Here is a 14,719-nt window from a genome sequence, read left to right as displayed (position 1 = left end):
CTGTGCTGCTTCTCCTGTATTTTTATACCATAATCCTCCTAATTGGTGCTTGATTTCTTGTGTCTAGTTCAAGAAGCTACCATGGTCTAAGATTCTTAGCTTTTTAGCTGAAGTAGGCATTGATGTACGTATCTATGTAGCACATATTTCAGCTGAAGTCAACAAACTTGTATTAGATAACTGCTGTGGTAAGTTTTCATCCATTTTATAGATAAGACAGCAAATGTGTGGTAATGACTAAAATATCACCAGTGTCAGTACAGTTTTTCTGCTATAGATGCTCTCTCCAAAAATGATGAACCAGTATAAAGTAGGTGCAGAGCAGTGTGATGTAAAAAGTAAGTTGGCCTCATTTTCATACTTGAATGAGACCTTCTGATCTTTAGGTCTGCTTTTGGATAGGTATGCCAAAGAGGCCAACTATAGTTTAATAGTTGTCTTATTTATAAATCTGACCACATAGATATAGACTTGAATATATTTGTATTGTGAAAAGACAGCAATGTACAACAGGGGTGTATGGAGTGATCCTATTATAGCACAGTTTGTAAAATGTACATGTAATGTATTGTTTTTTTCAGAAGCCACTTGCCGAATGAAAGCAATAAAACATTATGACTGTGTTACCTCAAATATTTAAGACTCGTGAAACCAAATGGAGGGGGCATTTCAAACATCGTCTTCCTTCCTTACAGATATTTGTATGTCCTATACATGTCACATTTATGACAACTGTGATATTTTTACCACTATATGTACTTGACAAGAGAATGATTTCCTTCAAAAGAACTCTTTACTTAGTATTACATCTGTACTTTTGCATTGTACTGAATGACATTTGATGTGTACTAATATGTGTACTTGAAAATCTTGAAATGATGTTTATGAACCAGTACTATGATGCCATTGTAGTGACCTGTATTGTACAGAGTACTTGTATGATGATTCTTACTGTGGGCTAAGAGTCTTGTGTGAGACAATAAAACAAGCTGTGCCATTTTGGCCTATATTATAAAAATGTAGCTGTCTGTCTTTTGTACAAGTGCCATACAGGTAGATGAAAAGTGATGCTATATTTTTGTATAAGGGGTCTAGTTGACTCACAAATTGGATTTCAAGTAGCCATTCTCTAGTTTCCAGTACATGTATGATACAAAAAAATATGCATAATAAAATGTGTACATAGATTGATACAAACCCCAGAATACAAAGTTGAGAGTTACAAAGTATCAAAACTTTACAAAATATAATTTTTTTCCTGAATATCACACTTTGACTAACAAGAAGAATACGAAATATCTAACAAAATCAAAAGGAAGCTTCAACAGTTCAACATCTAAAGTAGAAAAGTCGTTAGATAGGTTCCCCTGAGTCATCTCTCCACGTGACTTCCACCTCGTCAGTACGAAATCTCTGCGTGCACCAGGAGTCCGCCAGCGGCGTGACGTGGCCGGTACGAAACATCTCCCACCCTGCCTGTGCTATCATGGCTCCGTTGTCAATACAGTATCTGGAAAGAGAGATTTCAGTAAAGGTGAGGGACACATTTTAGATTTGCTAGCGAATATGAAAGGAAACATACCTAAGAATGTTTTAATGTGTGAAGACACATTGACAGTAATCACTGTAACTTATATGTGAAGGTCTTATCATCAGTGTAAAATGAAACTTGTGCATGTTACCTCTCATCAGTAGCAAACACTTTGGCTCCCCTCTCAGCTGCCATGATCCCCATCATCTCCTGTAGCCTCTCGTTACACCCCACCCCTCCCACGATCAGCACCTCCTCAGAGCCACAGTGGGCCATGGCTCGCTCTGTGATCTCAACCAGCATAGCAAACACTGTTTCCTGGTAAAGACATCATAGACAAAAACATTACTACATGTGATAGGCATTACAAGGAGAGGGAATGTTCTCATAAGACTGATGTTAAAGGTACGTGAAAAAAAAAAGATGAATTGTAAGTTGTACAAACGAAATCGAGGAAGGGAAGTCAGTTGTAAAGAAAATAGGTGTACAAGCTGCAGTACCACTTTTGACCACTAGATGTCTCTTGTGAGTGGACCAACCTGCAGGGAGAAGCACAGGTCCTCTGGTGTGGCCTGTTTGGAGTCTAACAGTGACTGTGCCGCGTCCTCGATGTACGACAGGATCCCAGAGAACGACACGTCCATGCCCTTCACGCCATATGGAAGGTCGATAAGCTTTTCCCCCTTCTTGGCCATCTGTTCTATGTTGTACCCTGGGCTGGGGTCATTGGAGATCTGGATAGGAAAAATTGACATCTCCATAATATACCTTGAATTGCTGACACGTATATATCTTAGGGACAGCAAACTTTGACTCTAATGTCCATGTTGATTCAAGTAATTGAGAAAAACAGCCTTTTAACCTTCTCCCTGCTGCCTAACCCTGTAACCAATACAAATTTGGTGTCAAAAGGCTACTTTAGCAGGAAGAAATTTAAAAATGTATGTGAAAAAGAGAGGGTTTTTATTCTTTTAAAGAAAACATTGCAGAAAAATTGTTTTTACCACACACATGATTGTGTTTTCTTTGGATGTTTCCTTACCTTTCTTTACTAACGTTAGATATTTTGCTTACCTTGAGTACTCTTGCAAATCTGTCCAGACAGTTTCCAACAGCGATGTCGATGGTCTCCCCAAAGATCCGGTACTTCTTCAGCTGATAGGCGATGACCTGAGTGTTTCCTCCACTCACATACAGAACAACTGGATTCACTGCACCTGAAGTTATACAACAGAAAGATTAACCTTTGTCTGTGAGTAAATTAGCAAAATAAGAAAGAAGCCACATCATGCAGCCTTTCAAAAGAGCTGTGAAACATTTGCCTCATTCAACATCTTCTACTGTAACATTCATCTTGTTTTTCTCATGACTCAAGGAGTCAAGAAGGAAACTTTGCATTATGAATGTGATCAATGTTTTATATACAGTGTATTCCTTTTCAGGTTGTTCCCGGTACCTGTGACCCTTCGTCCCATCTCGATGTGCCCTATGCAGTGGTTCACCCCCAGTAATGGTTTGTTCCACAGCTGTGCCACAGTCCTCGCCACTACAGCCGTTGAGACTAGGGGAGCTCCCATTCCTGGACCTGGGGGGTATAGGATGTTGTCATTGCCTGGTATTACTGTCGGTTGTGTTGGTGGGCTATATATCTCTTTAACTGGCAATGTAAATTGTTCAAGTTTCTGTACAATTCATGGAGAGATGTAATCTCATACATGTATATCTATAGATACATAACAATGAGACTGCTAAATGTGACATCATCTAGGAAAGTCATAAATACATACACGTAGATCATAAAACCAGGGTTAATCAAATGTTAATCTTTGAAATTATTCAAGTTATATTGAATTCTAGCACAGATTAAACATTAAGAAACAGAAACAGACACATATGCTAAATGACAGTCATGACAGTGACAATATAATAGTCATAGTGTGCAGTGCACTATCGTGACAGTAATAACCTTTTGTATATGCCACACAGTCGATGTCCTGTGGCTTGACCTTGGCCATGTCCAGTGCCTGCTGTAACACGTCCAGGATGTGAGCCTGGTGATGTTTGGCCGTGTCTCTGGGCAGGAACCCTGCGGAACAGATGAAAGTACATGAATAATCACAAACTTCCTACACTTTTTTCTTAATTCACAACCTTGCTCAAGCTCCTCTTACTTCCCTTTCCTTACTACATGTAAATACAAAAGTGTCACAAAAGAACACAGTTCCTGATAGAAACAATTTTTTATGTTGTTGAACTTTTCATAGATGTCTAGACTTTGCCATTTTTTCAAAGAAACCTCCTCCCGATCCCTACTATGTATCCTTGTCACTGTCATCGATGACAAAGGGTTCCCTCAGCAAGGGAAGGGTTAACTGAAAGTGCCCACCTTGCCCAGGAGGTGTGATGTAGGTGTGTCTGGGGTTGGACAGCACCTCTCCATCCCGAATAATCCCCACACCCAACTTGTTAGCGCTGCCTTCAAACCCAATCACTGTTATGGGTTTGGGCCCATCAGTTCCTGTGATAAGCAGAACACATGTTGGTGGTTAATATTTGGTGTAACGTTAATATTAGTAGATACAGACCTCACCATAAAAATTCAACAATAAAGCTAGTTTGGGGCAAAAAAAGAATTACAAATTATATAACTTGACAAGACATGTAACGTCATATCAAAATTCAAATCAAGCAGGTTGATCAAACCAAAAGTCAGGCAATTGGAGATGGCAGACTTCACCCCAATACATTATCAATGCTCGTGATGATGAGTTCCCCCTGACAGAACGTACAGAAAATGCAATATTATGCAAAAACACAAACAGACAAACGCGCACATGAGAACACTCAACTCAAGATCTCCTCATGATCATGAGAGATATGGCACAAAATTACTAACTTTTCTGCAAATTTCGGCCTTTTTTGGCAAGCTAATGTTTCCATATTTGCTATACACGTTCCCTCACACTTACTACACACATAAGTTACAGCAGACAGACATTTCTAACCGATTTTTAACCGTAATACCTTGTTTCTTGTCCATACTTTCTTTTCTTGCACGTTTGTAGCAATATCAGCAGGTCAAGGGTTAAAGTTCATCCGCCCCGGGGTTTACTTCCGGTAGTGACGTCACGAGAAATGTGACAGTGGTGTGGGAGATCTCACGACTGTCCTGTCGATTTCATCAAATATAATTCCTTCCATTTCTCAAGATTGTCTCCATTTCTCAAGACTTTCCAAGGCGAAGGAGTCGTAGAACGTCATCCCCGATTTCCAGTCTCCAACATGTCGTTAGAAGATCCATTTTTCGTTGTCAAAGAGTGAGTATTTCTTTGCAAATTTAAATGCAACACTGTGACAAAGACGCCAAGCTTTTTAATAGTTTTCCTTTTTCGCAAATCCTCATTTTACAAGCTTCCTTCACACTTTTACAGATCTATGCTGTTCATAGTTATATCTACGATCCCACTCAAAAATTTAGTTTCTTGTTTGGTATTTGATTTCTTTGTGATTCGTAGAATTTAAAGCCAAGCAACACTTTTGTTTATGTCTACACACTGTCTAGCTATCCTACAACGTGTCAAATATCTATCAACAACTACTATGCTTCATTTTCTCAGATCCACAAAATAGTTCCTGTACGTAAACTGTATATTTGAGAGTTCCTTAACATTCATTTACGTCTGCAACAAGCCCAAGTTAGGAGTGTTTACCATGTACTACTTGAGGTATGCCAGTCACACTCTCTGTCACAGACTGGCCAGCCTATGACGTGTTTCCTTCCTGGCTGCCAAAAATACCAGCCGTCCCAAAAATACAGAACATTTCCATGGGTGGAACACCCTGCCCTCCCTCCTCTAGTCTTCCCCTGTATATGGCTGTTCCCTAAATGTTGATGCGCTATGAGTCTCCCCGCGCTCACAGCAGAAGATGTGGGGAGCCTGCTGGGGTTTCTGAGGAAGGAGTTGAGGTTTGTGTTTGAAGATTTGATAGCTCTCCTCCAAGATGGAGAGGAACAGATGCTGTGTGTTTCACATCCTTGTCTTATGTCAATGAGCAGTTATGCGGAGTTGACGGTATGGAGAGTACCCTCGTTTTCTCTATTGTGGCCGTTCGCACCTATACAATAAGGATGTGTATTGTGGCCTGATTTATATCATCTCCGTGTGGTGTGTACGTCATGATTTTTGGGAGGTCAGATGAGGAATTTCTCTGTTTGTGTGTCAGTCTTGGCTTCTGCCCAAAACCGGAGACCATGTCATGCCTTTATCAGTACTGTATCAGTTATTGAATGGAATCAAGGAAAAACATGTACATATTACTAGGGCACTGGCGGCTTGAACCCAGAGATTTTTGAAGATATGTACACTCGTTGTCCACATAGATGGGAGTTCAGCCATTTAGATTAGGGATTATCTTATAAGTTATAGCATCCCAAAACTGCTGTCTGATGAATGAACCTACATGTAACGTTACATGTATGCAGAGAGCGTTGTATATAACACAGGGGTTCATCTAAATCAGGAAAGAGGGGTGCTGCACCCTCTTGTTTCAGCCCAGCACCCCCTTGTCGAATTCAGATTTTAGCCTAATATCCTGCATACAGCCTTCACTCAGCAATTGATTCTTCCATAAATACATAGAATTCGCTCCCTTGCCTGTGTGTGCTCCCTCTTGTTTAATTTTTCTAGAAAAACCCCTGTAACATTGATATTACAGAATCAAACAGAAACGACCTTTCTATAATTAGACAGTATATTTTGTTTACCAGCTACTGGTTAGAATAACAGAAAACAAGTTCCTTTCCAGGCTATAGATGCTGACTGTCAGACGTGATGTTTTTGTTAGTCTGATCCGTATGAGGAAGCGGAACTCAGCTACATCCTGGGTTGTAACGGATCACTGTCAGTCTTTAGATGGTCTCATCAACCTGTTTAGTAACAAATTCGGTTCAGTCCAGATTATTTCTTTATGAAGAATAGCCATTGCTGATGTCTTGCCTCCCATTTGGTTCTAGCTCTCGTGTCCAATTTTTGACTGATTCCTTGTTTAATCACAAGAAGAGATATTTTATTTTTAGGTCAGCCCCAGAGACCATGAATATTGATTGCCATCTCAGCCTACAGTGATATTGTGTATCAATGATAATAATGATTACCGGTACTGTCTGCCCTACTTTTACAAACAGAGAGATACTAGTACTAGTACGCATATATCACATGACCTTACTTTCTTCACAAAAGATATATTTGGTCAAGAGTTACATTAGTTTAATGATTTTTATTTCTATATGGACATTGACATTTCATAAGTTACCAAAGAACTTAAGAAGTCAAAAGCATATTATGATACCGGTAAGTAAATTGTATTCCTCATCTTTAAAAATTTATTGAATCTTATAAGAGTACCAATAACGCACTACCTCCCTCCTAATGTTATGTCAATAAAGCTTTGCTGTTTTTGGGTTGAGCAAGTATACCCCCATATGTGTATCTTACAAACAGGACATTGGAATCTAGATCATGATGTTATATCTAGGGTGTGAAATGACATGATGAATGATGAAGAAAATTGGATTAGACAGAGCCCCACCCATGTGTGTTGTACCTTTATGACCCAATTTGTGACGACTTTCAACGATCTATGATATGACAGATGTAACTGAAAAGATAGACACAAGCCAAACAGTTACGTATATGTAGTAGTTGAAACAATAAAACTGCCACTACGTAGAATACCTGAAATGTTTAGTTTCTAGTGTTCTATGAACTATAGAATTAGGCAATTTAACTTTTGAATTGCATTGTAGTTCTTGGTTGTTGCCACTATTACTAGTATTAGTTTAGTAGTATTACGCATCCTATTATGTTTTCAGCTTTTCATTGTTGATGATGCAAATTCTTTCATACTATAGCTTTATTTATGATCAGCCTTTTCTCTGACCTAGATTGCCCATTGTAGCAAACAAAGAATAATGCTGAAAACAAATTTGCATACAACAAAGGAGGTTGTGTTTTTGTTCCATTCAGTACAATGCAGAATGTCATTGTAGTGCTGGAATCAAACTGAGCATTACAAAAATTCTAAGGTTTTGCTTAGCTCAGCTGGCCCCACTTGGGGATTAACTCTCCACTTTTGCATGATGTAGCCAAAGACATTGGAAACTGAGAATGGTTGGCCTCAAGGGTATGGCTGTTTTGCTGGTACTGTTACTCTAATTAGTCTAAATTCATTTATTTTTGCTTGGACTAAATTTCACGATAGAAAAGAGATGTTTGAAATTTCCAGTTCTGTAGTACAGTGGAATACAAAATACATAATTTGCAGTGTTACGATTTTGCAGTAAGAGGTCACCACAAAAAACGCAACAAAATTAAAAGGACCACAAACATTTCAAGACTGACAGCATTCTTGTCAAATGTTTTTATTGAGCTAGAGTAAGACTGATCATATCCATGATCCATTTTTGCTCCAACTTCACTGTGGTGCTGGAATCAAAAGGAGCCTTATGAGAATTCTTAGGATTTGCTTAGCTAAGCTGGCCCCCCTTGGAGTTTGGCATTCTACGTTTGATACTGAAGCAGAAGCCAGAGATATTGAAATTTGAGTATGACTGGCCCCAAGAGTTTCATGACAGTTTTGCTTTGTACTTTTTATTGATAAAGCCAGGCTTATCATATCCACCCTATTTGTCCCCACAGTGAAGTCCAGAAGGCAGTCCAGAATGCCACGGGGCTGTACCAGCGATGGTGTGAGCTCCTCGAGGATCCCGTCTCCGTCAGTAAGGAGGAATATGATTGGACGAGCAACGAGCTGCGGAACAGCTTACGGAGTATTGAGTGGGATCTGGAGGATCTCGACGAGACGATAAATATCCTTTGTGTGAGCAATAACATGGTTATGATAATGGTGATAATGATTGTTAGCTTATGTATCTTCTTATCACCTATATATCTATCAGCATGGAGTTGAATGCCATCTATGATGAACGACTATTTTATTGTTATCAGCTGTTTTTCACTCAGATTTGATAAACATGTTATATGTTACATGTTATGTTAGCTTGCCACATTTATTAATTTTCTTGTTTGCAAAAGTTCTCAGCTCCTAACCAATATAATGCAGTGTAGGACATTCTATGTGCATTTTTAGATGTCATGTTGTGATGAACAACATTATCGTAGTAGCAAAAGGACCTTAACTTTGTTCTCAAGTATTGTGGAGTCCAACCCGAGGAAGTTCAAGATAGACCAGCAGGAACTCGGCGACAGACGGGCCTTTATCTCAAGGACACGGCAAAGTGTCAAGGTGAAATAAGTGCAACCACTTAACACCTGGAAATTATATTCAACATTCACTCCTCATGAGTGATACTAGCTTAAGATAGTATGGCACTGTTAGCTGCATGTTACCATTGTTATTTGCAGTAATGATAATTGAGGTCTAGAAGGTTAGAATAGTTATTTTCTTCAAATGGCTTGATTGTTTCTTACATCTTCACCAGTTATAAAACCATAACATGTGTTCTATTCAAATTACATGTAGTGGATAAACTTGAATACTAATGCCTATGCACTGAATTATTGATATCATGAATATATATAGAGTGTGAAACATCAATAGATGTCAGTACAGTGAGCTTTTGAGAGTGTCACAAAGTCAAAGTTACTTGTAATGGACATTACCCCTTACAATTACATGTTGTCGTCATGTCATTACCTCCATAGGAAATGAAGGAACACATGGCAAGTCCAAGTGCCAAAGCCAGAATAGAGGGCAGAAATAGACAGGTACACCTGGGTTATCTGTAGTGTGATGTGTGTGTGTGTGTGTTTGGTAGAACTCATTGATATGTGAAAGCTGTCAGATGTATACACTGCAAGATCAGAATTTTGTCGAGTTTAATACTGATCCAGATTTAAACAGTTATGGATATACTTTCCTTTAAAGTATTGTATACAAAAGAATACGTACCCGTATGATAAAAAGGATACCATCCTTTGTAATAGGTACATGTGTCCAAATTATGATGCTACTGCTTTGTAACAGAATTCAAAATGACAAAATTCTTTCAGAAATATGACAGCTTTCACATTCAAGAAGTCCTGCCCACGTTCTGTTGTCCTCACAAAGTTTCTGATGACTGTGAAAAATGCACCCCTATTCCAGGACACGCAAAATCAGATGAAAACAAAGATGCAGCACGTTAACACGTCACCCAAAGTCATTAAACCAGTTAAAGAAGACAGGAGCAGGGAAAGAGAGGTATCCCGCGGTGCACCTTGGTTTTTGGGTGGTGCTGGGAGAAGGTCTCTGTCCTGTCCCTTGGGTGTGATGATCACTAACCAGATTTATTAACCACTTTTTGGGGGCTTGGTCTTTCTGATACTGTTTAGTTCTCTGTCCATTGGGGACATCTTAACAAATTGCATAGAAAAGAAAATGACATGTCCCACAATATTTTTCTTTCTTTTTTTCAGAGCCTCATGATTTTGTAAACGTCTTTTGTGTAAAAATGTTTTTTGCTCAAACATATAATGCTTGCACTGACTGTGCTCTTATGGCAGCTGTATTGGTGTTGATATTCATGGGCCATGGGTTCTTTCTATACATGATGTCTGACTCTTTTCCTGTTCTTGGCCTGGGTTTTCCCTCTTTCCTTCCAAACTTGAAGGTCCTTTGCAAGAAAGCTGGAAAATGGTGCTGGTATATTGTCTTTATCATCAGTTTATGGCAATATTGTATACACTACCATGTACTAATAGTAGTAAACCATGTGAGTTTGTCAATGATTGTGCATGTGTGATAGTTCCACAATCAAGTAAGACTAGACACACACCTTAAACATGTTGATTTAGAAAACAGTTATTTTCACATGACTCATTGTTAATGAATCCCCCCCCCCCCCACAGCACCTCTTTAACGGTCCCAGTAAACGACAGGACCGCTACACAAAACTGGACTCAGAGATGGAGAATACCAACCAGAAGTTTATAGGTGAAACAAGACAACAGCAGCAGGTAGGCTCTCTGTGTCTTTTGTATGTTCTTAAAGTAAAATCCTACATCCTCTGGAACAAGCTTAAGACCAACTGCATCATTTAGATTATCATATTTTTATGATACTAGATTTATGAAGAAGTTTAACAGATATACAACACTTTGGTATCAAAAAAATCAAAATGTATAGAATGGGTTTGTATTTCAATTACCTTTTTTGTATGCAACATTAGCCAGTACTCAAAATACATGTGAGCCAGGAGACCACTATGTCCATACTTGGAAATAGCATGTGTATTACTAGCATATGATTTACAAAGTTGTGACAGATCTGCTTGAGTGTTTTACAGAGATGTCTCTCTGTTTGTTTGTGTAGTTAATAGTTGAATCCCAGGATGACCAGTTGGAGATGGTATCAGGCAGTGTGGGTGTGCTGAAGAACATGTCCCATCAGATAGGCAATGAGCTGGATGAACAAGCTGTGTAAGTATGGTGATTTATGTACTCTGTATCTGTATCTATATATCTGCTAAGCTGGTATAAGCTTTAATCATGCAGCATTGCAGCAGCTGGTTACATTACACTGAATGACCTGTCACACCTAACCATTGTACAAGTGTTGTTTAAAGCTACACATATCTAGTGAGGATGCTACTACAGTACTTGGTGGCAACAAGTTTCACTCTATGATAGTTCTAGGGAAAAAGAGTTTTTGAACACCTCAATTCAGGGTTGATAACTCTACTTCAATGCATGGCTATTTCTTTTTCTTTCCTGAGCTGGTATTAAATACTTAGTAGTCGGAACATCCACCAGTTTATTCGTCATTTTGTACATCATGCTGAGTCTCTGTACAGTTGCATCTGCTCTTGGGATCTTGAATATCGTCATATAATCATTTCTGCAATAAGCTTATAAATCTATGATATATAATACAATCCTGTAACAGTTATGAAACATACAGTGTTGTTCTGATTTTATCCACATCTACAGACATAACTTTTCCTACTGACATTCTTGTTAAAAAGTTTGATGCACAAAAGTAGATATCGTCAAATGTCAAATCCCATCAGTAACCGTAAGTTGTTCCCATTTCCTTGCAGGATGTTAGATGACTTGGGACACGAGATTGACTCGACTCAGTCCAGACTGGACGGTGTTCTCAAAAAAATTGCCAAAGTCTCACACATGTCCAATGGTACGTCACCACTTAGTGTACTCTTTGTAATTGTATCTTCTTGTTTTTCTGCATGGAAATACCTAGGTTCAGGTATAATCAGCATAATTAGGACCACAGGTTGCCAATTAGTCTGGCTCTAATGGGGTCGTGTAGGTTTGGTAGTGTGCCCAGGGCATTCAGTTCATCTGATAAAGTATAAGGAAGGGGATATCAAGTTAGTGTTGTAATCACAGACAGTGGTAGTAAATTGGTACAGTAACTGAAGTTGACCGATTTGTGAAAGTATATGCTTCAGCGGTTCAGAAGTTTCACCTTGTGTAAAGTGCTTATTTTAGGACCATTCTGTTTGAAATTACATGTATAAATTTGAAAAGTGAACCAGGCTATATAGCATGGACTATTCAAATTTTGAATTGTTAGCTGTGTCATATATACTCTCCTAACTATATGATCATTCTCTATTTTCTCCCAGACAAACGTCAGTGGACAGCAATCATTGTGCTGCTGGTCATCATGTTCATTCTCATCATCCTGTTCCTGACCTTGTAGTAGGGAGAATCTCCACTACGATCATCCAGTGATTTTGTTTTAATTTTTTTAGAAGAAGAAGAATTGTTGCACCTGATCTGTGCTAAAGATAAAGGCAGTTGAGAAAGGGTCACTGACAAATGTAAGATATCTCCTGATCATTTGTAATTATGATTCACAAGTTTGCTCTTTCAAGTTTAAGGGCAGGACTGAATATCCATAGTAAGAAAAATGTCTCAAATACATGTTGATATTGATGAATATTGCAATTTACGAAGTTGGCTTTGTCATATACTATTGTCTACTTTCCCAGAAAGGTCTTACCATCAAGATTGACCAATAAGTTGGCAGTCGCAAGTGTAACATAGAAAACACAGTAATGAAACAAGATGGCATCTCATTTGCAGCTATGACCATATTCTGTACAATTTTGTCATATTTGGTACATATCAGCCCTACAAATTTCTCAGTGATCTGTGCTAGACTCTATATTATGCTTATGGAGGAGATGTAGAACTACAATGAATTGTCGGTGGGAATTGAACCAGTGATCTTTGTCCACTAAATCTCACTGCCTCACATCAACTAAGCTTATATTTTATCTCATTGTGTTTGATGTTTTAATCATGATTGAGTAAAGATTTTTGTTCTAAGTCTAATCAGTTAGTCATGAAATTAAGTGAAATTCTCAAACCGACTAAGTGACATTGTAAACAGTAAAAATGGTAATTTCCAATCTGTACAGTTTTAACAGTTAAGGGTAAGGAGTACTTCTTTAGTTTTCTTTTCTTTAGTCTTTTTTTTAAATAGTGCAGTTTGCTGTATTTGCTGCAAGATGTAATGAAAGTGTCCAGAAAATTGTTGTAGCAGTTTGGAGTATAAGCTTAGGAGAATCTTGTAAATATGCCATCTTACATGTATTTACAGTTTAGCACTTTTGGGCTGTTTCATTTTAAAAGTTCGGGAGGTTGATTTTATTGAGAGTCCCCAAAATGAATGTTAGTCAATAGATTGAATACTATCTTCCTAATGTCATACCACCCCTATTTTTAAGTGTAACAGCCCACAGTAATTTCTGTGAAATTTTCTGCCTATCATAATGTACTAATCCAGTGTATACAGTGCATTCTATTGTGTAGTACGACTCAGTGTTTATATATGTTTAAAGAAAGCAAGCAATATATCTTCAAACTGTACTTCAGTTAGGCCAGATCAAGTTTAATGATCATGAACTCTTCATCACAGTTCACTTGTCCATTAATTCGTTTTCATTGTCACTCAGTAATTATCTTGTGTATATTACAAGTTAAAACAGTGTATCGTCTGCTTTCCTGTGCCTCATGCTGCAAGCTATTTTATCATTCATTTGGAGAAACATAAGATTCACACTACTGACCTGCATGATCACAAAATGACTAGGCAGCTTTTGTGTATATATGGCAAGCTACGGTAGATATGATTCATTTCCTTCAATTTGTGCTTTGTTTTCAGTAAAGTAGCAATTGCAAAAATGGAAAAAATGACCAATTGGTGATATTCTTATAGAGCTGCATTCCTGTAATCCCTGGAAAGATGTCATAAAAATGTAATTTCATTGGTATGACTGTTTCCCCATCATGCTCTGTGCAATGTAAGTTGGTCAAAGTGCTCTAATTCCTAAAAAAACTTGCCCATGATATCACATACCATTCTTGTATTGATGGACTGTATATAGCTCCCATCTCATGTTGTGCACCTATTGTGTCCACTCTCTTAATACATTAAGGTATTTTATCATCTTTTTTGTGCTGGCAGTTTTTGTGTGTCTTATTTCATATTCCATGTTCCGATGACAGTTTTAAAAACAAATCACAGACGAAACTTGGAAAAGCATCACTGCATAGGGCATATTTTTAAATCAAATTTATCTCTTAGAAGAAAGTTTCCTTTCATATGGCAGGCTAGAAGGCCAGTTGAAAATATTTGAAGTTGTGTAATAAGATTTCTGTAATTTCCTTTAACCTCACTGCACACACACCACTGTCAAATTAAATCATAAACCAAAAGCAATTGACAAGATTGAAGTGTTGTAGACGTCACTCAGAGAATTAGTGTTCTGTCAGTATGAACTGGGACAGTCGTATTGCATTCTTTTCATGGATCAAAAGCGACTCCTATTGGCCACTTGCAGTACTGCATCACTATCCTAATGCGGATGCTGCAGTACTGCAACTGTATATTAGGAGTCGCTTTTGATCCATGAAAAAGATGCCCTTAGAGTTGTTTTCCACATATAGATGCGTCTATTAAAATAAAAGGGTTGTTATCAAGTATTTATGGTATAGTGTGATATCCACTTTACCAACAGTATTTCTGTACTAAAGTTGTGTCATTAGAACAAAGTGAAATAACTAAGACACATATCTTGGAGTACAAAATAGGTTTATTTACACAAATAATTATAAATGAGGATTCTTATAGAACAGAGAACAAAACTGCCAACAT

The 14,719-nt window shown here is 38.1% G+C and overlaps 2 protein-coding genes across 7 annotated transcripts; one reads left to right on the top strand and one right to left on the bottom strand.

The window, feature by feature from the left end:
- Positions 1 to 464: 464 nt before the first annotated feature.
- On the bottom strand, positions 465 to 4,666 carry LOC136442143 (probable tRNA N6-adenosine threonylcarbamoyltransferase). The gene is made up of 8 exons (XM_066438802.1): positions 4,556 to 4,666; positions 3,918 to 4,049; positions 3,498 to 3,617; positions 2,988 to 3,116; positions 2,606 to 2,748; positions 2,071 to 2,265; positions 1,683 to 1,849; positions 465 to 1,510 (listed from the first exon to the last, which is right to left on the bottom strand). Exons 1-8 carry the CDS (start codon positions 4,569 to 4,571, stop codon positions 1,354 to 1,356), a joined length of 1,059 nt encoding a protein of 352 aa, XP_066294899.1. The 5' UTR covers positions 4,572 to 4,666; the 3' UTR covers positions 465 to 1,353.
- Positions 4,667 to 4,738: 72 nt separating this feature from the next.
- LOC136442144 (syntaxin-6-like) lies at positions 4,739 to 14,013 on the top strand. Of its 6 annotated transcripts, none has more exons than XM_066438805.1 (9): positions 4,739 to 4,848; positions 8,230 to 8,399; positions 8,742 to 8,836; positions 9,256 to 9,318; positions 9,698 to 9,793; positions 10,441 to 10,548; positions 10,904 to 11,010; positions 11,631 to 11,725; positions 12,180 to 14,013. In XM_066438805.1, the coding sequence occupies exons 1-9, from the start codon at positions 4,814 to 4,816 to the stop codon at positions 12,254 to 12,256; spliced, it is 846 nt and encodes a 281-aa protein (XP_066294902.1). In that variant the 5' UTR covers positions 4,739 to 4,813; the 3' UTR covers positions 12,257 to 14,013. The 6 variants fall into 6 exon arrangements, with proteins under 6 accessions (XP_066294902.1, XP_066294906.1, XP_066294903.1 ...); XM_066438803.1 differs by lacking the exon at positions 4,739 to 4,848 and adding an exon at positions 5,335 to 5,498; XM_066438809.1 differs by lacking the exon at positions 9,698 to 9,793.
- Positions 14,014 to 14,719: the final 706 nt, after the last annotated feature.

The sequence above is a fragment of the Branchiostoma lanceolatum genome, chromosome 9, assembly GCF_035083965.1.
Source record: "Branchiostoma lanceolatum isolate klBraLanc5 chromosome 9, klBraLanc5.hap2, whole genome shotgun sequence".
NCBI classification, from domain to species: domain Eukaryota; kingdom Metazoa; phylum Chordata; class Leptocardii; order Amphioxiformes; family Branchiostomatidae; genus Branchiostoma; species Branchiostoma lanceolatum.
The sequence above is the reverse complement of the archived record's forward strand: the minus strand, read 5'-3'. Positions and strand labels throughout refer to the sequence as shown.